This window comes from Argiope bruennichi, chromosome 5 (genome assembly GCF_947563725.1).
Source record: "Argiope bruennichi chromosome 5, qqArgBrue1.1, whole genome shotgun sequence".
In the NCBI taxonomy this organism is placed as follows: Eukaryota; Metazoa; Arthropoda; class Arachnida; order Araneae; family Araneidae; genus Argiope; species Argiope bruennichi.
The window spans coordinates 51,831,249-51,855,959 of record NC_079155.1 but is presented as its reverse complement, the minus strand read 5'-3'; the positions used below and the strand labels follow the sequence as shown (position 1 = coordinate 51,855,959).

General features: G+C 27.6%; 1 protein-coding gene across 2 annotated transcripts in view; it reads left to right on the top strand.

Annotated features, from left to right (window-relative positions):
* The window catches only part of LOC129968764 (1-phosphatidylinositol 4,5-bisphosphate phosphodiesterase classes I and II-like), a 538,878-nt gene that overhangs the window by 159,947 nt on the left and 354,220 nt on the right, over positions 1-24,711 (top strand). For both annotated transcript variants that reach the window (XM_056082994.1, XM_056082993.1), the window contains exon 2: positions 21,638-21,715. In XM_056082994.1, coding sequence (XP_055938969.1) covers positions 21,638-21,715 — 78 coding nt within the window. The remainder of the gene's footprint in view (positions 1-21,637; positions 21,716-24,711) is intronic.

Genomic DNA, 24,711 nt, shown 5'->3' with positions numbered 1-24,711 from the left:
TTTCAAATTCGATTTAAGAAGCTTTTTAGTAGAAATTTTTACCGTTCTTATCTCCCTAGAGGTGTAGCTTAAAAGTTTCAATTCAAGAATTTTTTTTTTTTATATTTTAAAATTTTAATATGTATTTGCTTATTTTCTGCAGGGGCAATTTCTTGTTGCACTGCGTTTATTAATAAATTCCGAATTTATCGGTAGAAGTGCAAGAATTGCTGAAAGAAATATCAATTTTGTTATTTCGATATTTTATTGAGAACTAGTTAGTGTATATATTTCTGTTCGTCAATTCAAATTGAGACAAGTATAAATTTGAGAACGCCAATTCGATTTCTTGTGTTATCGAAAGAGATTTTCCGTATTTTTTTTGTGAGGTTAGATAATACATCCCTTCTGTGTTTCGCAATTTATTTAACATACTAGTTTAAACGCAACATGTTTCCAAAGTTTTTTTTTTTTTTTTTTTTTTTTTTTTTTTACGGGAGATATTATTGTAAGAATGTCGCGTACAGATTTCTGGATAACAATTGAAAACCAATAAAATAATTTACTTAAAAATGAACCCTTTGCACTAAGATGGCGTCTCTAACTCACATTTCAAGGCGGTGCACAATTTTTACGTTTTGTTTGTTTATTTATTTAATTTTGATTGTTAAAACTACCTGCAATGTAGTAAATAAACGGGAGACTTCAACTTAAAACAAGTATATATATTTAATTTTCGGAGCAATAAACAAGTCTTTGTATTAGGTGAATAATTATGTATTGTATTACTTTTCCGAGGGCTAAGGGTTAATAAAATAATTTCATTAAAATTTAAGTTTTTTTTAATTAAACATTTTTTAATTTAATTATTCTTAAAAGCACGTAAATATATTATACATATTCCATTTATTTAGGATGTGCACCCCCAAATATTTTAGCACAGATTTTTACCATTTACCAATTAACGGGTTACCTTGTAATTACGGAAGACAGTGGAATATAGAAGTTGGAAAAGAATGAGAGATCTGTCCTTCTTCCCGGGGTTATGTATATTCAGTTTCCCAGTCTCAAACATGAGAAGTTTCTAATAAAGATGCCAATCTTGTTATGTGTTTAGCATCCTTTTTAGATGAGAGAGAGCCCTGCCACACTAAATTGTTCGGGTTATCTACATTACTAAGTCGCTATGGAATTTTAAATATGAAAAAAAAAAAGTTTCTTCATGGAGCAGCTGATACATGCTCATATAGAGTTCGGTACCATGATTGCAGTGAAAGCAATTTAATTTTAAATCGTTAATGTACTCACAAGATAAGCGAGAACCTGATTACTTATACGGCAACTTCTTAATTCCATATTCTATATGCCTTTTAATTAGATTGTTATTGAAAAATACTAGTCTACAAATTTTAATGTTTAGTTTATTTTAAGGGGAAATCAAATTTTATTGATTTTGATATGTACAGTTCAAAACTTTTATCAAAATAAAATCGCATATATGTTGTATTACAGGTTACTTGCAACACAGAAACTGCCAAGATTTTCTTTTAATATAGCAAAACAAAATGCGTCTGTTAATAATAACTTAGCATGTAAATTGTTGCTTTTCTTGATTACACAATAGTTTATTTGATAGTGAAGATTGTGGTCTGGGTGAAATGATTGGAAGACACATGTTGCTTTTTATGTGGTTTATTGGTAACATCAACAACAAAAGGTACATGATGACGCCACAGTGCAGCAGGCCTAGAGAACTACACATAAAATTTCTCGGGAGAGAGAGAGAGAGCCGAGATAACACTCCCCCTAGTACAGGAGTCCAGTTCGCTTCTACTGGGAAAAAAAAATATGCTAAACAACAACAATAGAGAGACCACGTGATACATGATTGGCAGCTAGCTCCGCCCAGGAAGATCACATGGTTAACTGAATTCTTAACATAGCATAATGCTATCTGATCCACTTACCTTCACTGTCCTCATTTTTTAAAAATCTGTAACTTTCACATATGACATTACAGTGGAAGTCTTTAACAATGATCGTTCCTCTTCCCAGGTGGTATATTCTCATATCACAGTGTCCTGATAGAATTGTTTATTATTCTCGTTACTTATAAAACCACACATGTTGGAGAAGAAATCGATGATGGAATGTAATATATATATATGTATATAAATTCTAAAAGACGAAATTTCAAGAAGCACTCCGTTCCTTTTTGGCTCTGCCAAAGAATTGATGCGTTCAGCGGCACGCAATGATATAGTTTGTAGGTGATTTTTAGAAATAGAACTGGAATTTCAGAAGACAGCACGGATTCTCTTGAAAGTAGTAGACATTGTTAGAGCTATTCAAAATCTTTAAAGGTATTGTGTTTTAAAAGTACTGTTACAAATATTTTGCAGATTGACTTTTAAAACCAATAATAAAAAAGTAAATAAATAAAAACGTTGTCTAAAATGTTAAGATAATGAAACAAAAATATTTAGAAATAAAAATAGAATATTTGAAAATTTCATTGTTATCAAATAATGAAATATATAAAGATAACTTAAATTTATTTAATTATTTATTAAAATTTAAAAAAACAATGTAAATTGAAGAATTTTTAACGAAATGAAATTGGTACTACTGTAAAGGTCAGATTTCGAATTTTAAGATGGTATAAAAATATTTTTTAAAGATTAAAGGTCAACCAATATTACTGCGGAAAATGGTGAAATTTCTGTTTTTTTTAATTAATTGAATATTTAATTAGTAATTACACTTAAAAAATAGTGATATTCTTTAATTTACTTTAAATATTAAATATATGTTATTTAGTTTGAATTCAGCCATATTATTTAAGATGTGATATGAAACAAATGCTCATAATAAGAATGACTTTTTATTTACATTAATATAAACAAAGCTATCATCATAAATTAATTAACAAAACAATCATTTACAGATAATACATACTTTTGTGTTAATATCCAATTGCTATCTAATCTGCGCCGTGATGTAAATTACATATTACTATGCTTTATGAAAGGCTGTTAAATATTCTGAATAAGTTCAAGCTCAGTGTACGCTTCAGTAATTCAAATAAGAAATGTGAATTTCAACGGGACGAATTTCGAGATGCGAGTGGCGGAAATTCGCGAACGTACCCGAAAGTTCACGAATTGAGGGTCATTTCTGCATGAAATTCGCGCTGGCGACGTTATAAATTTCCATACCAACTTTCAGTAATCGTTCTGACACTCCATCCGATGAAATTTTCTACATGTGGTTGATTATCGTCTGCATGTCAACGAAACGTCTTTGTATCTCAGAATAATACTGTTCAGGGTTTAATGCGAATGATATATTCACCCGTCTCTTTGAAATCGCATGTAAAGTAGTTCTCCTTTACTCTTTGATGTTCCCGTATCAAACCAAATTCATTTCCAAATGCAGAAAGACTTAAACTAATTCAGCTCAGTCCTTGCCAATAAAAATTAATATAAATAAAAGCCATTGTAGCTATATATATATATATATATATATATATATAATATAATATATGTTCCATATCCCCTCTTAACCCTTTAAAAGGCCATTTTTTTCTAGTCCTATTATGTTAAAATACTTTTAGGCTTAAAATTAGAATAAGAAAAGGGATTCATTTAACATATTAGATAAATTTAATTTTATTAATTAATTAATTTGGTTAATTAATAGTTAAGTAACAAATCAAGACACACCGTTTTGTGTAAGATAAAGAACTGAATCATCTAAGTTTCTGTCTTTCTAAAAAAATTTATCAGAACTTATGCCAACCTGCATAAATTCATACCAAAAATTGATAAATTTGGTGGGAAGCATACTTTCCACGGCCCTAGAAAGGATTAAATAACTCGGCTGAATTGAAGTAAAATAGAAGTGAAAGAATATTGCAGTTTTTCCAAAGTGCACATAGTAATTAAATATTCAACTAATTTGAAATTAATAGAAGTTTTACTATTTTTCGTATAAGTTTAACCAATTAGATGTTTCGATCTCTTCGAAAAATGCGTATCTAAATTGTGTCACAAAAATTTGGCGATGACGAGTACACTCGTCAAACACAGAGTATGTATAGTATGAAATGATGTTATAAGAAATTACTTTTTTTTATTTCAATAATCACATTTATTTATTTACCTGAACTAACATACATTTTTTGCATATGAACGGCATATACATTTTGCATATACATTTTTTGCATAAAAAAAAATTAATTTGTTATTTTGATTTGCAAATGGTGCAACGTATAATAATCTTTTATTTGTTCCTTTGATTTCAACCTGGCCTCAAAATGTATTAAACATCTTGAAATTTACGAATATGTTTGAGTTTTTACTAAAATAATTAATTCAAACTGCAATTTGTCACTACTTATTACTTCTGACGAATAAACTCTCCAAAACGGAAAATATTGTACTTTTTCCATGACGAATATACTCGTCAAAATCAGTTAACTGGTTAAGAGCGAATTGTATCACAAAAATATTTTTATACCATCTTCAAAATTTTATCTTGCAATGATATGACTTTCATTTTTGTGCGTTTAAATTTTTTATTAACTTTTCAAAACTTAATAAATAATTAAAAAGATGCAGACAATTTAAAATTGGTGAATTTTGTAACTATTTCGCAATTTGACAAAGTGGAACTTTAAACTACTCTAGCTTTATTTATTGACATTTTTACCTTATTTAAAAAAAAATTCTGGCCATGGTGTCTATTGATTTTAAAAGACAGTATAATATTAATATTTGTAACAATATTATTTGCCACAGGAAAACAAAAATACAAAGATCTGTTGCCAGAACACATTAACAGAATTCTGGAAGAACAATAAAAGAAAAGTTTAAGAATAGATGCTACCCAATTTGAATTAGGAATAATTAATGATTTAATTTATTTAGGTGCAGAAAACAGTTATTGGTAGTTTCCAAACATCATTTGGTTCAATCAATTCCTTGTTTTAATTAAAAATATTTCAGAAAATAAAAATATTTTGTGTATTAGAATTAACCTAGATTTTGCCGTTTTCCAGCAACTGTTGCACAAAAATAATTTTAAATTAATTAATGATATCAGTTTCTGTCGTGAAATTTTTTTTCTGAATTTTGATAATTTTTTTAAAGCATATATAATTTTTTGCACACTTTTCAGTAATGGTTTTCATTGGTGTATTAAAATTCAAACTATTATCCTTCTGTCGTTAAATATAAATTACCCGATCTTCTTTTATTTAAAACCAAGGAAGTAACATTCTGTTTATTATTTGCCTAGTGTACACTAAGAAAAAGTAAATATATTACAATACCGTGAAAGGTTACATGAAATTAGAATATCAATCATGATTGCAGTTACATTAGTCAGGGTACTATAATGCTTTGTGACTTGATGCATCGACAAGAATCGTGTTGTAAATAAGCAGAAGATACATAAGACTTTTAAAATAATTTCGATTTAAAATCTATCACAATTTCCCAAAAGGGATCGCGATTATTAAGTTACACTTTAGAGAAGAAATTAACAATTAGATTCAATTATATAAAATAATCAATAAACTAATATTTCCGGCGAGCTAAATGGTTGCTGTAGGCAGGCGACTAGCATGAATATAAAAGAAAAAAAATTGAATTAATATATAACTACATATTTCTTTCTTAAATTTTCTCAAATTTATTTCTTGTATCAATGTTTTTACTTATAATTTATTTTCCATATAAAAATACTATCAATTTAGCAACATTATAGAAATCAGTACAGCATAAGAAAATGCATACTCGAATATTAGAATGCAATCTGCATACATGGTCTAGGAAAGAAAATCTCAACTTTTATATAAATAAGTGCTCGAAAGTGCAAAAGTAGTTTCAGGTTTTGTAAACTAAAAACAACCATACTTTTATGACTTATCATACTTTAATACATTCTTCTTTTGAATAAATTTATCAACTTATAACCTTCAAAGTCTCCTGGAGTTTCACAGTATCCATGACAACAAGTTGTTTTCGGGATTTCAGAATTCTAAGAGATGTGACGCTATTCTAATAAATCACTAGAATAACATGTAGTTTAGACATTTCATAATTTTACACAAGATCGATGGTCCAAAGTGTGTCCCAAAATCATTCTTCTGTTGTGTATCGTATTCATCATAGCACTTGCTTGGGAATAATAAACCATTTGATCTACAACTTCAATTTAAGTGTCTGCCCTTCGGGGTGACGGAATCAGGACGGACGGACGCTTTTAGAAACATATTTAACAACACCATTAGAAAAATAAATGAACATATGTTGCCCTCGTTTCCCAATCTTCTCAATTTCTTTCACAAGAATGGATTAGTTTTCCTACAATTGCATTATAGGTTAATAAATTTTCACTTCACATTTAAGTAGGTGACTACATTGGAAAAGTCGATTTTTTTAGCAAAAAAAAAAAGTTTTTTTGGCAATGTTTTTAATGTTTGAGCAGTTTTTTTTTAGACTGTAAGACTTTTTTTTCTCATTTTTTGGAAGTTACATTGACTTTTATAATTTCTATACATTTTAATGCTGTTTTACATCTTTAAATGCTGTTTCTCAAATTCTAGGCTTTGATAGAATTTTCTTATGAAAAAAACCCCCTCATAAATTAAAATACAATGCATAAATTATGTTCAAATTTAGTTAATAATCTCTCATGGTGTTCTGCAGTTCCTGAGTTAGTGAATAAGTGACCCATTCATTTAGAAATATTTTACAATTGTTTTAATATTCACAAAAAAAGTTTGCAAAAAAAAAAATTGAAAAATTCTTATTATTTATCAGAATTAAACTGCAATAATTAAAGAATGGTTAGGAATACAGCTCATTTTTAGTTTAAGAATTAAATAATATATTTTTAATCTACTTGCAGAATTTTAAGCAACTCATTTGATAAATCTCAAAAGTAAAGGATTTTTCTTCGTATCTCTAAAAACACATTTTTTAATTTTTTAAAAAACTCTTATCCTTTAACTTATATATTTTCGTTTCATCGATATTTTTACAATCTTTTTATTCAAAATTAAATATATATTTAACTATTTTACAGCGTTTTGAAAAAAAAATTTTCCTAACGTAGTGACGTATTTTCATTTCCGTAGTTACACACTGGTGTGAATGACAAGTACCTCAACTTTTGCTAAGAATAATACAGAACGTGTATGCAACTGTATTTGCATGAATGGGCTTTGAATGGTGGGAATATACATCTTCAAATGGCTTTTTCGAGAATTTAATTGAAAAATAATCGTTATTTTGGTATTATTTTCAGCGATAACTGCCGAAAATATTATTAAATAAAATGACTTTTACACCATTGTAAACATAAATGTTTCCTTAATTATAAGAATTAATTATCATGCAAAATTTTTCCTGAATTTTGGCAATTTGTTAAGACCATTTCTTTTGTCTAACTTTCAACGGAAATACAACCACTTTTATTGTTTCATCAAATATTTAATCATGTGACTTTACTTCATTGTTTAAAGTTGAGGAAAAGGGATTCTGTTTTCCACATGTATAGTTCACATGAAAAATAAGAAAATGAAATCACTTTAGAAGAAATGTTAAAAAGTTGATTATCGAAACAGATATATTTTTTATTAGTGATATCATAATCATAGGATTTAACGCAGTTAGGATGGCTTATACATACAGTGAACAAAAAAGTGTAAGGCTATTGAAATAACACGATTTTGATGTTTAAAAATATATTCTGTGGAAAATTTTGAGCATTAATTTATTAATAGGAGATTTTAATTGTAAGTAAATTAAAGAAATATTTCTGATAAGCTAGCTAGAAGTCAACGGCTGTTACTGCTGAATAACTATTTATTCTATTATTGTTAGTTATTTTTAAGAAACTTTGCCTGCATTTATATAAATACAATTTACTGATATTTCCTAAAACATTCTAATTAGTTCCTTTATCTTCCATAATAACTGTTTTAGCAGCTTATAAAAGTTGTAAAATATTATAATTTAGAACGGTATGCTAATTTGTTTAAGAGTCATTCAAATATTTTTATAATAGACAAGTCACTTTAAAACGACCAGTTAGTTCTTCTGGTTTAATGCTGCTAAAATTTTCCAATATATTGTGTGATTTGGTCTAAATCGTTGGCAAAAAGAGTTTTAAACATCCAATTTTGGTAGACGCATAAATCACATTATTTTAGAAGCCCTGCACTATTTTGTTCACTATCTCATACATTTCATTAAATTTATATCGATATTTTTATGTATTAAGGTATCATAGAAAAAGAGTAGCAGAGTTTAAAAATGATCTCATTTTAAAATTTTTCATTACTTGATCTTGAAGTTAAATCTTAACTGCAAATACAATAAAATACTAAACAAATTTTTACAAGCATACTTTATACTAAAACTTACTCTATATAGAAAAATAAATCCGATCTTCGTATTTTAATCATCAGTAGTTCAAAAATGCCAGAATAAAATATTAATAGCTACAATGAATGTGATTTGAGTTTCATTTCAATGATAAAATATATCATTGTAAAATACGTGTAACGTATTAAAAAAATACTTAAAAGAAAAAAAATTGGGCAAATAATTTGCATTATTTTAAAGATAATTTTTTAAAATTATAAGTTGTTGTAAAAATCTTCTTTGTCTTGCAATATTTTTGGAAATAATAGCTGATAAATGCCAGAATTTCCCTTACTTTTTAATAATTAAAATTAAAAAAATATTTCGAGGTACATGTTCCCACCCTTATAAGTATAAATGTAGCTAATTTAAAGACTCTTGATCAAACGGACTATTCTGTAGAGCAACAAGACACATGCACATAGATGTACAGACACACATATTCATCTTTATTATTAGTGGAGATAGAGATAAGTGAAAACAATTTTACTGTTCTAAATTTTGATTTTTAAGATAATCTGGGATATTAATATATACTATTCACTGGTGGACAAACCTGAATGTTATATTTGTTTCTGAAGAGAACTTTCTTAATTCTTAATGATTTTGATTAGTTCAGTTGAGAAACGACGTGAAAACTTAGGATAATCAGATCAATCAGATGTATTTACTATTATTAAAATAAAACTACAAGCATACATATGATTTAATATTTATAATTACATTTGTGTAACTGTAAAGATATTGTTCTAATTTTACAATGAATTATAAATGCACAAGTCATCTTGTTTTGAGCTCAAAGGGGTTCAGGCATCACGAGTCCAGCATATGAACGCTTTATGCTTCGTAGTATAGTGAGCGGTCATTTCGGGAATCTTTTACTCAGATTGATTGAAACTGGCCCCTTCACTTGTGATGCTGCCCAACCAGCCGTGCAAATTCTATCCTGGCAAACGAGTTTCGGTTTTAAATAAGGGGGTGCAAGATGTAAAACGGGGACATCCTTGGTGATGACTGTTTTTACATCCTGCACCACTCGTTTGAATCAGAAATTGTCCCACCAGGATAGAATTAACCAAGCCGGTTGGGCTGGGTTTATAGTAAAAGGCTTAAAATTAGAGAGAAAACTGAAATCTTTGTTACACATATAAAATCACATATCAAATAAATTTATTTAGTCGCGTTTCTTTAGTTTTCACGTTTACACTTATAGGGAAGTGGTTACAGAAAGTTAATATTTTGCGGGTGTGGTTTAAAATTACATACGGATACTTCATACTTAAGATTTTAACCCTTTGTGTTTGGCTAACTCCTCCCAGCTACCATTCAAGACGATGTATCATTTTGACGTTTTATTTATTTATTATTTAATTTTGATTGTTCAAAATACCAAGAGAATAATAAGAAGAGGCAGATTAATTTTGGTGGGAATTTCAACTAAAATAATTATATATATTTGAGCAACAAACAAGACCTTGTGTTAGGTGAATAATCATACGAATTATTTTTCCAAGTGCAAAATAATCGTTCGAATTATTTTTCCGATTGTAAAAGATTAAAACTGCGTACCAAATTTTATCCAGCTAGCTTTTTATGTTTTGTAATTATTATTTGAACTCGGATAGCCAGACTTCCTGTGTATGAATTTCTTTCAATATTTGCGAATAAATTGCAAATTTAGGGTTAAAACCGAAAAGCATATTTTCAGTCTTTTAGTTCTAACCATTTTTCGATATCTTGTTCACAGTTAACAAACAAATATATTTCCAAAAAATGTGTTTTTAAGATTCCAGAAAGGCTGGAATGTGGAGATTCGTCAAAATCTTACATTCGATTTTTTTGGTGATTATAATACTTTCTTCTTAATATCAAGAAAGGAAAAAAAGTTTCAGATACTGTATCATTTAATATTAACGGTCCGAAATGACTGTAAATCTTGTAACCTTGCATGCAGACTTATCTAGCAGTGAAGCAGAATTACGGCAGCTATCGATTCAATTCATGTTGAAATTTTTTCGTTTTCTGAAAATCGATTCCTAAAATACATGAAATCTATATTCGAACTAATTATTAAAATTTTCTGTATGTATGTACAATTAAAGCGGAAAAAAATGGGGAATTCTAGGTAGACTTATTTTTATCACGTGATTAGACGAAAGGGTGGAGCTCTGTCTTCTCGAAGAGGAACCATTTCGAAGAAATAAAGGATTGTAATTCTTTTCTATTTTTGAAAAATGATGAAGGGTATGAGAATGTTGCTAAGAATTTATTTTTTGACCTTCAAAAAGCACATATTTAATTGCTTTTGTTATAAATAAAGTAACGATATTATAATTGTTTTCCATGAATGTAGATATTCTTTGTATGCAGCTATGATTGGTAGCTATCCGTTAAAAAAAACGCAACAGAAGTTGTAAATGAAAAAATTAGAAAAATTAACCACATCTTTACGGTTTTAAATGAAAGTTTATTTATTATTTTTTTATTTATATATTTATCGTTTATTTGGTATTTTCTAATAATAAAAAAGAAAATTAACATTTTAGATTTTTTTTTAATTATTCATTTTACATCCTTAAAATGCACCGGTTTTGAATATTTGTCTTAGCTACTACACTATTACTGTTTTTATATTAATCCTTTATTTACTACTTTTTTTAGATACAATTAAATAAAAAAAGTAATTTAACTTTTTAAATTTTATTTTTGTTTAATTAGTCATTTTACATCCTTGAAATACATCCTTCTTCAATATTGCCTTATCTACTGCACTATTTCTATTGTTATATCCATCTTATTTCGCATATCTCATTCCTTTATTTGAATCAATTCCTTTATTTACTACGTTTTTTTTAGATACAATTGTTTTGATTTCGGTTTGAATGTTTTATTCTTCAGTTTATTAAATTCTTTCTAAGTTGCTTTACTCAGCTCATTAAATTCCACTTATGGTAGAATTTGTTTTCTTTGAATATTTGATTCTGCTTATTATTGTTCTGCTATGAAGCCATTTGAAAACTCTTATCCAATTCTTTAAATATATTTTGTTGTTTGAATTGCCACAATCATTATATAAAATGTGAGATATAATTAATGTGGAAAACTTTGTAAACTATAAAGCAAAGAATTGCGAATTATTTTAAAAATAGAACATGTTTGAGGCTCATTTATTCATATTAAAGTAAATAAGGAAACGAATAAAAACGTTTTAGAGATAAAATATTGCTTTTTTAAACTCATTTAACGAGTTGTTTGTTTAGACATTATTTTATTACTGATTTTCCCCTTTCCTGATATGCAAAAACTTTGAAAATTTTGAAAGTTTATATGTTTTTGATGGCAGTACATTAATTGAAGTATTCAGGAACTACGGGTTCATCGATTTATTTAATTAAATTTTGATTTTATACAGGTGGAAGAAACATTTGATTTTATACAGGTGGTGTCCTAGAAATAAAATCGAGAAATTCCATAAAATTTGCAATAATGAATTCCAAATTATAGTTTAAAATAATTTTTGAAAATTTTTTTTTTAATTATAAGTAAAAAAATATTTTTATTAAATTTATTATTTAAATTCTTTGTTAGAAACCAAATATTATTTTCATGCATAAGTTACATAGTAAAGTTGTTTGCAATAATATTGGGGTTTTTTTTTCGCCTTTTTCTGGAAGAGATTTTTTTCAGAATAGCGCATCATTGTTCAAAAATTTTCTCAAAATTAAAATGACATCTCAATTTTTTTTGCACACAATTTGATAAATGATACTTTTATAACATAATTTCGTAATTGCAATGCGATTTACCACAAAATACTTCATTATTTTCATTCATTCATTCATTACTCTTGATAACTAATATTGGTTAAAAGATAACGAGTTAAAATACTCGTATATCCAAAATAATAAAATATTCTTTTTTCAGTTGAAGTGTTTAGTGTATCTGTAGTTCATTTCATTTTTTATTATTTTCTCGTATCAGAAGCGAAAGTACTGAAATCGATTTTTTAAAAAATCGAGCTCTAGATTTTGACATCTCCACATTTTAGATATTCAAGAATACGAAAAAACCCATTTTGGAATTATATCTGTCTGTCTGTGAACGCAATAACTAAAAACGCTTTAAGCTAGATGAATGAAATTTGGTTTATAACCTTTACATCAGAGTTATGCCAAATTTGAATGAAATACACTCAGAGGAAGTTATCTGTCTTTCTGACTGTCCAAATATAAATAAAAAAAAGTTAAATAAATAAAATTTGTTCCATGGTTCGACATTCAATATGTAAATCTGTATCAAATTGAGTGCTAAATCATCCAGGAAGTTTTACATCTGTTCGCATACATAAAAACGCAATAATTGAAAAATTAAGTATTTAAATAACTAAAATATCGTATAGGATCTCGTTAGTGCCATTGTAATTTAATGTCATATTTCATTCTCTATCTATAGGGAAAATATGTCCAAAATACGTTTTCGATTTTCGGATACTTTTGTATTAACTGCATGTCAGTTATTTATCGACATTAAAATATCTAGAGATCTAGATTCTGTAAAATTGTTTGAAACCTTTTTACAGAATTCAAATTTATATTTCGTATTTATTACTCACCAATGCCATGTAAAGCGTTCGCTACTTTACATAAGACGTACAAATTTATTCGGGATAGGGGGGGGGGTAATATTTTTATTACAGAGTATGTGAAAAGTATTTGGAGAAACCACTTTCGTCTGGTTATTTTAGAAAATGGTTAGGATAATATTTCTGAAGTGAAAGTTTAAACAATGCAGATGGGGCAACTCTGTTAACCCATATCCAAGTCATATTTTATAATCTCTAATATATTGGATCATTCATAGCTATTCATAAATAGCAACCATTAATTTCCCAAACTGTCAATTAGATCGCGCTCCTTATTTGGGAAAAAATTAAATGAATCGATTAAGTAAAAATACGTTTTTATAATCTATCAGTATTTTTATATTATCATCGGGAAATCAAAACTGTAGAAACTTCAGGATGTTTGAAGGGGTGGAAAATTCAGTATTTTAGGAGGATCAAGACATTCAAGAGTGGAATGTCAGAAGTGAGTTGTGTAAAGAATCGATTAAACTGCCTCTTTGAAAATATAATAAAGTTAAATCTCTATTAATAATCAAGACGAATGTCTTTATATTTTGGAACTATTCAGATTAAATCGCTTGACTTAGAACTTCCAAATTTGGACAATATATAATTTGAAGAGCAGAGACGTGCGCCTTAAAACAATTGTCCTTTGAAATTTCAATAATTAAAAATTAAGCGAAATGTTGACATTTTCCCGTTATAACTTCCGAAAATATCCCTACCCAAAAATGATTTGTACATCATCTTACAATACAAACACCTATTTCTTTGTCATGTAATTTTTTATTTCTAATTAATTTTTTTAAATTTAATTACAATAATGTATTTTATTTTTGAAGAAAAAAATGTAATACTTTTTATCATTATAATTAATTGTTCATGCTGTCTTTTGCACAAAATATCTACCAGATGGCGCCACCTGTATAGAATTAAAATTTTGTTACATTAATCCATCAATTGATAAGGAAATTTCAAAAGCTGAAAAAAGATTGTATTTTCTTTGGTAGAGCCCAACTGTATAAGATTCCGAAAGTCAAATATTTAAGAAGGCTTAAAAAATTGTCAACGAAAATCTAGTTTTAAAATATTTTATATAATGATTCTTCATTTCTCGTGAAACCATGAGAGACTAACATTTATCAATAAGAGAAGGGACACTTAATAGGAAATTTTCCAGCACTAACCTATAGAAAAAATATAAGCTTTATGTAGAATAAGAAAATAATGAAAATTTAGTGAAAAATAAAAATGAGTACCATTAAATCGAACAACTTTAGAAAAACAATAGAAAAGACTCACTTGTGCAAGAAACATAGCTAGCGTCTCTCTCTAAATATAAATATATCTTAGGAAGGAAAAAAAAAATGGTGTGTGTGTGCGCATATTTTTCAAAATGACATCAACTATTTCTCTATCCTTCCTCCGTTTTGGTTGGTAGGGGGAAAGCTGTCTGAAAAAAAATAACAATATAAATGAAAACCACCCCGCATTTATTTTAAAAAGGGGAGAATGAAAAAAATTGTTGAATATTTTGCTTTGCCACTAACAGAAGGACATGACGACGAACCTCTTCCATTCTCGACACGTCCGTCTCAGCGGATTGTATTTTGGAAGCAGAACGTGCTCTGCGGTGAAATAAGTATCGAACCCGAGGCATGAAAATCAACAGGCCCGCGATTTTTTTCAGCCGCTTTGAATACTTGTTGGGTGACATTCTCTTGAAGCAGGAGAAGTTACAGTTGCCGTTTATTTGCTTCATTCGGCATTTATGTAATTGGCAATGTATTAAACGCTTAATAATGTTTACTTTCTCGTTTACGTTGTATAGAGAAAGTATAGTAATCGTCAAAAAATTCGAAGTCGATATTTCAACGAATCTCTACGTTTTAGACCACCCTGAGTTCGAAAAACTCATTTTGGAAAAATGTCCGTCTGTCTGTCTGTGACATAGGTAACTCAGAAACGCTTTGAGCTAGAAGGTTGAAATTTGGTATACGGTCTTTCCACCCAATTTATGATTTCTATCAATTTTGAGCAAAATCAGTTCAGAAGAAGTATATCTTATTAGCTATTCGAATATCAGTAACTACAAAACAAGAAAACTAGATGAATGAAATTCAGTACACCGATAATATCTATAGTGAAAACAACTGTCAAAGTTTGAGACAAAACCAACAACGGGTTGATCATATATCGGTCTGTACTTTTAGAAATATGTAAACTCCATAATTCAAAGTCGCGGTGACTTAATTGTATCAAATTAGGTATAGAATTTTGTAATTGCAAGTGAAATTTTGGGCCAAATCTTTGTTTCAATTAATTGAGAAAATCATGTCTAAAGCACAAATTAGATTTTCGGATTACTATAAATCGAAGTATTAACAGCATGCCAGGGATTAATCACTAAAACCCTCGCCAAGAATCATGCGGTAGACTCAGTAAAAATGGTAAATTCACGCCAAAAAAAATTTCATAACTATTGTACGCCAATATCATGCAAAGCGTTCTTTGGCACGGTAAGTTTATGCAAGAAAGTTTTAGAGAAACTACTTCCACTGGTTAGATAATGTTTCGAAACATGAGAATTATTTGTATAAACTTTTATATATACAAATAATTTTCGTCCTCATATTTTTCTAAGCATTCAATGTAATACATAAGTATTTTATATAATTGGAAATGCTTATTTGATAAAGTATTAAAAGATGTTCATGACGGTGCTTGTATTTAACCTTCCGGCCAGCTACGTTGTTTATAACAACACGAAACATTATTATAAAATAGAAATATTTAAGATGTTCATTATCAAGCTTTGATTGTAATTGAATAAACGTGATACATTTGTGATGATGATACTTCGTTCACTTTTTCAAAAAATTGTATGGAATTGTATCGAAATTGTATTGAATGCCTGGACAATGGTTAACAAGTAATGGCTTCTTATTTTAACTAAAAATGTCTATAAATTTTATAGAAATCTAGATTTTAATGGTATTATTTATGTTTCTCATAAAAATTTAATATGATGAAATTAGGGTTTTACAGTAAGCATATTACTTTTAAGTCTTTGAAAGCTAAATTTTAACAGTAAAACAAAAAACAAATTTAGATGAATTGTTTTGTATTAAAAAGAAAAATTTGGACAACATATTGGCCCTTAAATTCCTCAACGCCTTCTATCTGTCAAAATTGACAATTCAGATAGAAAGCGGCAAAGTACTTTTTATTTATAATTTAATTATTTTAGCTTAACTTTCCTTTTTAATATCAAATTTGACTAGTTTTGTGTGGACACTGTTCCTTTTAATCTTGGGAAGACGACGAGAACAAAACCAGAACCGTAACCTTCCATTAAAAATTCCTTGCCCCACCAGCTGGCGTCTTTTTTAAGGAGATGATGAACTTGATAAAATTCAAATGTAATTTTGTTTGCTAATTAAGAATTTCTCGTTTTTCACGCATATTAATTACAATCTAAATATTTTAAGAATCTAAAGCATTTCAAATCAAATGCTTTTTTTTTAAAAAAAAATAATACTTTTAATTATAGTTCCAATAATTTGAGCATAAAATTATATATTTAATATCTCTGCAACGTGTGTGTGTATACTAATGGAATAACTAAACCAATAAAAAGTATCATTCTAAAATATAATGGGAAACTTCCTTCCCCTTCTCTAAGTATGATTGACTGAATACCCGCAGCACTTGCTTTGTTCACTAGAAACACTCGCTCAGATTGATTTGGAGGAAAGTGAGGTTTTCTGAAAACTTTCTTAAAATGCCTGATCCCACATTTCCACAATAACCATTAGCTAAGCAGTGTTTTCTTTTGTATATCAACCTTTGAGAACACGAACTATCATTGCGATCCTTGAAGGAAGGATCCTTGAAGGCTTTAATTGAGAAACACGGGAGTTGCAGTATCATTTGATATTTGTGCTCGAATAATCTTAGAAATGAGATTAGTAATCAAAATCTAAATAAAATCAGAAACTTTCTAATTGAATATCTACATCTCAGATTTAATTGCTCCAAGATCAACAATGTATGCTGTAAGCTTTAAATGATTTTTGCATCATGCAGTCGCATTACACAATTCACAGACAGTAAACAGTTTATAAACTTTATCTTGGTAATTTTTTATTTACTTTTAAACAATCTTTGTCGATATAACATTTTATATATTTAATACGATTGTATATATTTGTATAATGTATATACTTTAATACGATAGTTACATCAATGCTCTTATAATCTCTTCAAGAACTAATTAAACTAAGCGATAAATTCTAACATATAATGCGGGATGTGTGTCAATTGCTTGTCGCGAGAGGGCGATGTCAGTTTAATCTCTCGGGGAGCATGGGAAACCGGTGCACCTGGTCATCTGTCACCTGTTGACGAACTTCGCTGGGTTTTGGAAAGGAAAATCGTTCGAGACATTCTACAGAAGTGAAAGGTGGCTGCCATCGATCCGTTTCACTTGTTGCCACCGGAACGCTCCACTCCGAAAGGGGAAGGGGGGGACAAGCCGCATTCCTTTAACCCAAAACTCTTCTAAGGGGTGTTACAACTTAAATTTAATAACCTTGAGACCTCATTTTGCTCATAGTTTTTTGTTCTTCCTAATGCCTGAATCGAAAATATTGTTTATAGAATATTGAATATTTTCTTAACTCTTTATATCTGTCTATCGACTGTGCAGTCTGAAATCAAGCTATTGATAAAACATATTTTCTGCAAATTGGAGTTCTTGAAATCAATATCTATTATATACTTAAAGATTTTGAGAATCTATTTCTCAAAATCTTAAATTTTTTGAATATATATATATAATATAATATAAATTATACGAAAATAAATATTTAGACAGTAAAAAGTAATATTTGGAATTACCTGAAATGATTGATGGAAATAATGTTTGAATATAATTTTGTAATTGTCATAATAATTCAATAAAAACTATCACTAATGATCTCGTTCGCGAATACTGCTGTGATCACAATGTTTCTTTTAAAATACATGCACAGGATATCCTCCAAAAATGAAGCAAGTTTTTATTTCTTTAAATATAACGCTTAGACGTATATTTATAGTTGTAAAATTTCATTAAATGAGGTGCACAATTGTAAGAATGCTCTTTGAGCTCTAAAATTGCTAATAAATAATTTATATACAGCCCCTTTAGAGTAAATGGGTCAGTTAGTAAAGCGTTTCCCTTACATTCATAAATGCAGATACAAAGTTTCTTGCTTCTAGCTGCAAAATTTACAAAGATACTAAAGGGAAAATGTATTGACTTAGATTGCTTTTCATACCTTTAACTTGGAACGAGTGTTTCGTTGTACAATTCAGATATATTATAAATATCACAGTTAATTATTAAGTGGGCGGAATCAGATTATAATAATATATTTATTAAATTTCAGTTTAAAGAATGCAATTCCAGTTTACAAATTATCCAAATAATATATTAATTGAAGAATTTATAAAGTTTGTTGATATCAATGCAAAGTTGATTTTTTTTAACAATACTTAGATATACTACATGCACCAGCATTATGATTGCATAAAGCATAAGCATTGCAAATGATATTATTTTTTTTGGATATATTTAATAACACACACGAAATTGTGGCGAAATTTTTTTTCTTATTCGGAATAGCATAATTTTTCTAAAAAAACCGTAAATGCTCAATCGATCAAGTTTTTGTTCTTCTTCTGAAAGTCGAAATTGCAACTATCGACTAGTCAAGGCGAATAACAATATGCTTCAATAGAAAATTTCTCTCAAGTCATAATGATTGAATCGGATATTGTTTATGACAGTATTTATGTATTGAATAAATCTGTGTTCATATAATGAATGTTTATATTTAAATTTTTGATTACCATTTCTATATTTAGATAGAATTATCTCTCTCCAAATTTCATATATAGAAGTTTTAAATGTTTGTATATGCATAAATAAATGCAGGAAACGCATTTTTTAAATCTACATTTTAAATTATAAGGGCAATATAGAAATTTAATTTTGTATTTTCAGGCTCTACAGAGCACAAACCATTTTCATATAACGGTCTATCTCATTCAATAAGTTCATGTAATTGGAAATCTACAATACTATTTAAAATTAAATTTAAACATATGTTTCCATTTTCAAATAAATCCTTGTGCCATTTTTTTGGCTCCCTCTATATTAAAAATCGTTTGCAAACTATTATGAAACATTTTAACTCTTGATAAGTACCTGGAATTTCTTATTATTTAATTTAATTTTGTCGACTCAAAATAAATTTATTTTTAATGAAGTATGAATTTTTAACCTTATATAGTTTTTCAAAATGGCGAATGTAATTGAAGCAAAGAGTATGTATTAAATTTTTTTTCACAATGCAGTTTCTGCCATAAAAATATTCAAATGCTGTAAAAAAAACCCTTAAAGGCACTTATTAAGCAAGAGTATTTGGAGATATAAAATGATTATAAAATTAGATATTCGTCATAGATGAATCACTTCTGGTAAACCATCCATTTCGTTTAATGATAAACAAATAGATCTGATCAGAAAATTTCTTCTTTGTTATTTTCATTTAAAAATTAGAGACATTATTCCATAAGTTCGTACATAAAGCAAGACATGAATTTGTTTGAAATAAATGAAGGCATTTTGCACCACGAAAATACGCTTTCTATTAATATTTGTAAATTTTTGTTGAGATATCCAACAAATATAGTTTCACAAATTCTGTTTTCATCAAATATGGTACTCTGTTTTTAATCACTATGCAAAGCATTTAATATGCGAAAATTAAACCAGCAATAAAACAAGTATTCATACAGGATGTAACATTATCTTAAGAGTATTTATCTCTTTAACGTATTGAGAAAATGCGCTCATGAAAGTAAACAGACATTTAAAGTCGTAGGATAGTAATTACTTCCTAGGGAAATATTTTTATGAAAATCAACAGGGGACGTTAATAAAATCTAATCTTAATGAGGGTGTTTGGATTTGGAAATGAAGCTCGCTGAAATTATATCTAAACGTTGTTATTAATAATATGGGTTGCTGTTGTAAATATTTTGGATATAATGTAAATAGCTGAGCTTCATATTAAACAGTTATTAAGAAATTAAATTTTTTGTTGGCTGTTGCAATTTCTATCGTATATTTTTAGATATAAGTATCATTTTAGATGAATTCAACCAATTTTTAAAATCTCCTCCATCATCAACCGATTTCCAGAAATTAAGGTAAATGTCTTCCAAATGTTGACGTACATAGACAATCTTAACATTTTAAACTGTTTTACTTTCAATTTCAAAATAAATAATCACATTTTTACCTAAGATTAATTTAATGAAGTGGCAACGAATTTCAATCTGATGTAATTCTGGGAAAAAAAGCGAGATTCAATCATATAGAAAATTTCGATATCTTCTAGTTTTTCAAACGCCACAGAAATGAGAAAAATTTCCTTAAATAATTTTCGTTTGAAAAAAAAAAATCAATTCAAAATTCAAAAATTCAAAAGTGTTCTAGTTTGTAAATATTGTAGAGTGAAAAAACTTTAGCCTCAATTTTTCTATGTTTATTTATTTATCTGATTAATGACATTGTATGTAACATTTGCACGTAGCATGTATTTAATATTGTCGCAATGTAAGTAGATAAAGACATGTTAATTAAAACAAAGAAAAGTATTATAAGACGTACATAAAAATGTTTTGAAAATTTTATAAAAATCGGAGAAAACAATTATAAAAAATTATCATAAATAAAAAGCTTATTATTGAAAAAAAATTGAAATGATGCTAAAATGATTTTTATTTACTTATACACTTTAAAATTATTGAAGTTAATTTTAAAAATTAAAATTAGAATACAAATTTTGAATTATCCTCTGGACCAAAGACCTTTCTGTGCAATTATTTTTCAATTTTTTGTTAATTCTTTTAAAAAAAATAAAGCAGACGATTTTGAAATATAGGTGAACTCAGATCAATTCTACCACTATTGTTTGAAATTTCTGTTTCATATCTTTTGGATTCCTCTTTATTGGTTTAAAGCAGTTATTTAACAGTGTCTAAAAAGCTGATATATCTTATATTTTCAAGTGATTATAAGTGATCAAAACTCAAGAACAATAAATCAAGTGGCGTAATAAAGTAAAAGGATTATGTATGTTATAATAATTTATACAAGATTAGTCTAGTGTATTATAATGATTTATAAAGAGTAGTTAGTATATTATAGTAATTTATACAAGATTAGTTAAATGTAATATAATTATTTATACAATATTAGTTTATTACATTTTTAAAATTTACACAAGATTAGTTTTGGCATTAAAAATATTATATATAAAAATATTTAAATTCCGCACAACGCCGAGTATATAAATTAGTTTGTAATAAAAATGACCTGAAAATTCCTTTTAGAAAATGCAAATAACATAAACCCGATTTTGAAGGGGAAAAAAGACTTTTAGGGTTTTTGCAATCAGAGTTTCAATAATTGTTTTTATGTATGTAATCCTTTGTTATTCAAGAGAATTTAATGCATACTCTTTTGAATTTCTTTCAGGATTCTACAGTTGGAACCCCTGTAACATTACGTGTAGATAAAAGTGGCTTCTATTTATACTGGACAGACCAAAACAACGTAAGTTTTCTTTATTAAATGAAATTGTCCTGTCTTTTATAAATAAAAATAATTATCTACCATATAAAATATTATAAACAGATGTGATATGTAAATAATAAATATATAAATGAATATAAAAATAGATAGTATATTAAAAATACTATATAAGACAATAATAATATAAAATAGAGAAATAAAAATAAGATATTAATAATAAAATGTAACATATTTTTTTATCAATACGATCACCCAATTGATTATTTTTAAATATCTTAAGAGTAAAGGCAAATCTGTCTGAAAGTGAGTTATAATTCATTCTTTTGGTTTGAGTTTGTGTTCATTTGTAATCTTAAATTCAAATAGGCAATCAATAACTAAGAAAGTTAAAATCAATAATTATCTAACTTCTATTTAAAAATGTTTAAAGAATCGAACAAGCATTTAATCTCGCTGAATAAATATTAGAAATGCGAAGCTTTGGCTTGACATATACTTACCTAAGAAATCTTATTTAAGTATTATAGTTAAAATTGTATTTCCCGGGATTCTTATTGAATTTCGTTCCTTTTCGCGTATAATATTTTATTTAGCGAAAACTCTTTAGTTCCATTTAAAGTTTCCCATATTGTCGCCAAGCCGAAGAAGCATTTTTAAATCAATAATGGTCTTGAATGAAATGCAGTATTGACTTTCCTCTGAAAGCTTTTTTCTTTTTTTTTTTAGTTGGAATTTCTTTTTTATCCAAAGGAAAACACAGTTAAAGAACCCCTTTATTTCGACGTTGTTAAACTGACTCATTTAACATTCTTTTTTTAAAGGAAAAATCTTTATTTGTGTGGCGTGTAGATTCTTTTGCATTTATTTGAAATAAATGTTATTCCTTAGTATGAAACAAAATTATACATACTTTCCCTTGTTGTTTGAATATGGTTCGGTAATGAATTGAACTAGTCGATATGTACTTTTTTTACTCATTTACGAATATCCGGAAATGTATTTAAATTTCAATTATTCGGATCAGATCCTATGTCAATAATAGGATACCCATTTAATTGTACAGTTTAAAATAGAAAATTATTTCTTTAAAGAAAAAGAAAAATTATTTTTGATGTATGAACCTAATAAGTATAAAAGCAAAGTTACTTACATGTGATAACTTTGTAATATGTGTAAGTAACATACATTACAAATACACAATATATAAAAATTATATATTGTGTTAATATATTAATGTTTGAACATAACGACCATTCATTTATTTCACAGTGCATTACTTTTATACCCGTACTAACATGCAAACAATCTCGTAACTATAAATACAGAAATGTATTTTTTAGACTCGACGGAGGGATAGATAAAACTACAAGATTCATTCCCAATTACATTTACTATGTACTTAAATGTTTCCGAACACTTTTTGTTTTACTTATTTTTCTAAATTGATTAAAAGTATCCATAATTAAATTTACGCATTTTTCTAAATTGATTAAAAGTATCCGAACACTTTTGGTTTTACGCATTTTTCTAAATTGATTAAAAGTATCCGAACACTTTTGGATTTACGCATTTTTCTGAATTGATTAAAAGTAACGGAACACTTTTGCATTCACGCCTTTTTCTAAATTTCTCAAGAAAGACTAGAATTGTTTTTAAATTTGAGCCATGTAAAAAATATACATGAATCTTGTTTTACTAGAAGATTCGATCACGAGAGATATAAAACTAGAGATATTCCATAAATCGATTATTTTAAATTTCAATCTTCAAATAGTTAAGTTGAATTCTATTAGAGATTAGCAATATGTTTCTCTTAGACAGAAATTGAAAAATCAAGCACATTGAAATATCATAATTTTCTTTTAATAATTTTAATTGGAACTTCTATAAAAAAAATGCTACATTTCGTGCATACGCAGTAAAATTTATTTAACAAAATGTTCCATATCCTTGAACATTTATAAAATTTTATTTCAATTTTAATATAACAATTTAATGTTACAAGTTTGATATAATTTAGTTCAAAACTCTACATTTTACAAATCAAAAAGCTAACCTTAAAAATGTGTGATGTTTTAACTCTTTATTTGACAAATTATTTTACGCTCAATTCTTCAATTCTATTTTTGCATCATTAGTTAAGTTTTAGTGCAAAATAAATCCAGAAAAGAGGAAAATCTTTTTAATTAGTTAAAATAATTTAATTAATTTAATTGATAGTTAAAGGTTTTTAATTTCTGCTTTTAGCTGATATCTATTGTTTGCACCGGAACTAAGAAGCTCTTGCTCTTTTTATACCGCTAAAAACGATAAACCTGATTTTAACAATACTTTTAAATAATAAATAAAAAACAAAGGATTAATAAAAGGCTTAGAAGAAACTTTAGTAACTTTCTAAATATGCATGCAGTTTTTAAGAAAATTCTTTAAATTTTATCCACAGTAAAAAAAAAAAAACTATTTTTGAAAGTTTCAAAGCTTTATCTGCCATTTTCTGAAATAGACGTCATAAAAATGGTTTTTCCCTTGATTAGTATCTTGCCGGTACTCCAAATTTCCTTCTAACATAATTTTTATAATAAAAAATGAGTTAGACAAATTTTTTTGCCTGGCCGAAGCTCAAAGAGGCTTCTCTAGGGAGATTCGGAAAACAAAAATGAGTAAATCCGGAATTATTCGGATACTTTTATTCAAGTGGTGTATTTTCTATTGCCTTTTTTTATTGATGGCTTTGATTTGCTCCCCAAGTATATTTCGTCCATGTTGAAGCAAAACTAAAATCAAACCATCATTAAAGCTAATGATGATGGTGTGATTTCAATCAGAATATATTCTTTTTAAATGCATTATTGTTTAATCGCTGATCGTAGTAAAATGATGCATGAATCCATTTTTGGAAACATGATACATTTATGGGGTTTTGTTTGACCGCCTAACTCTCATTTTTAATTATGTATTCTGGAAAATATTAGTATTGAATCTTAGAAAACCAAATTTAGAGAGTTTTTTTAAAATCT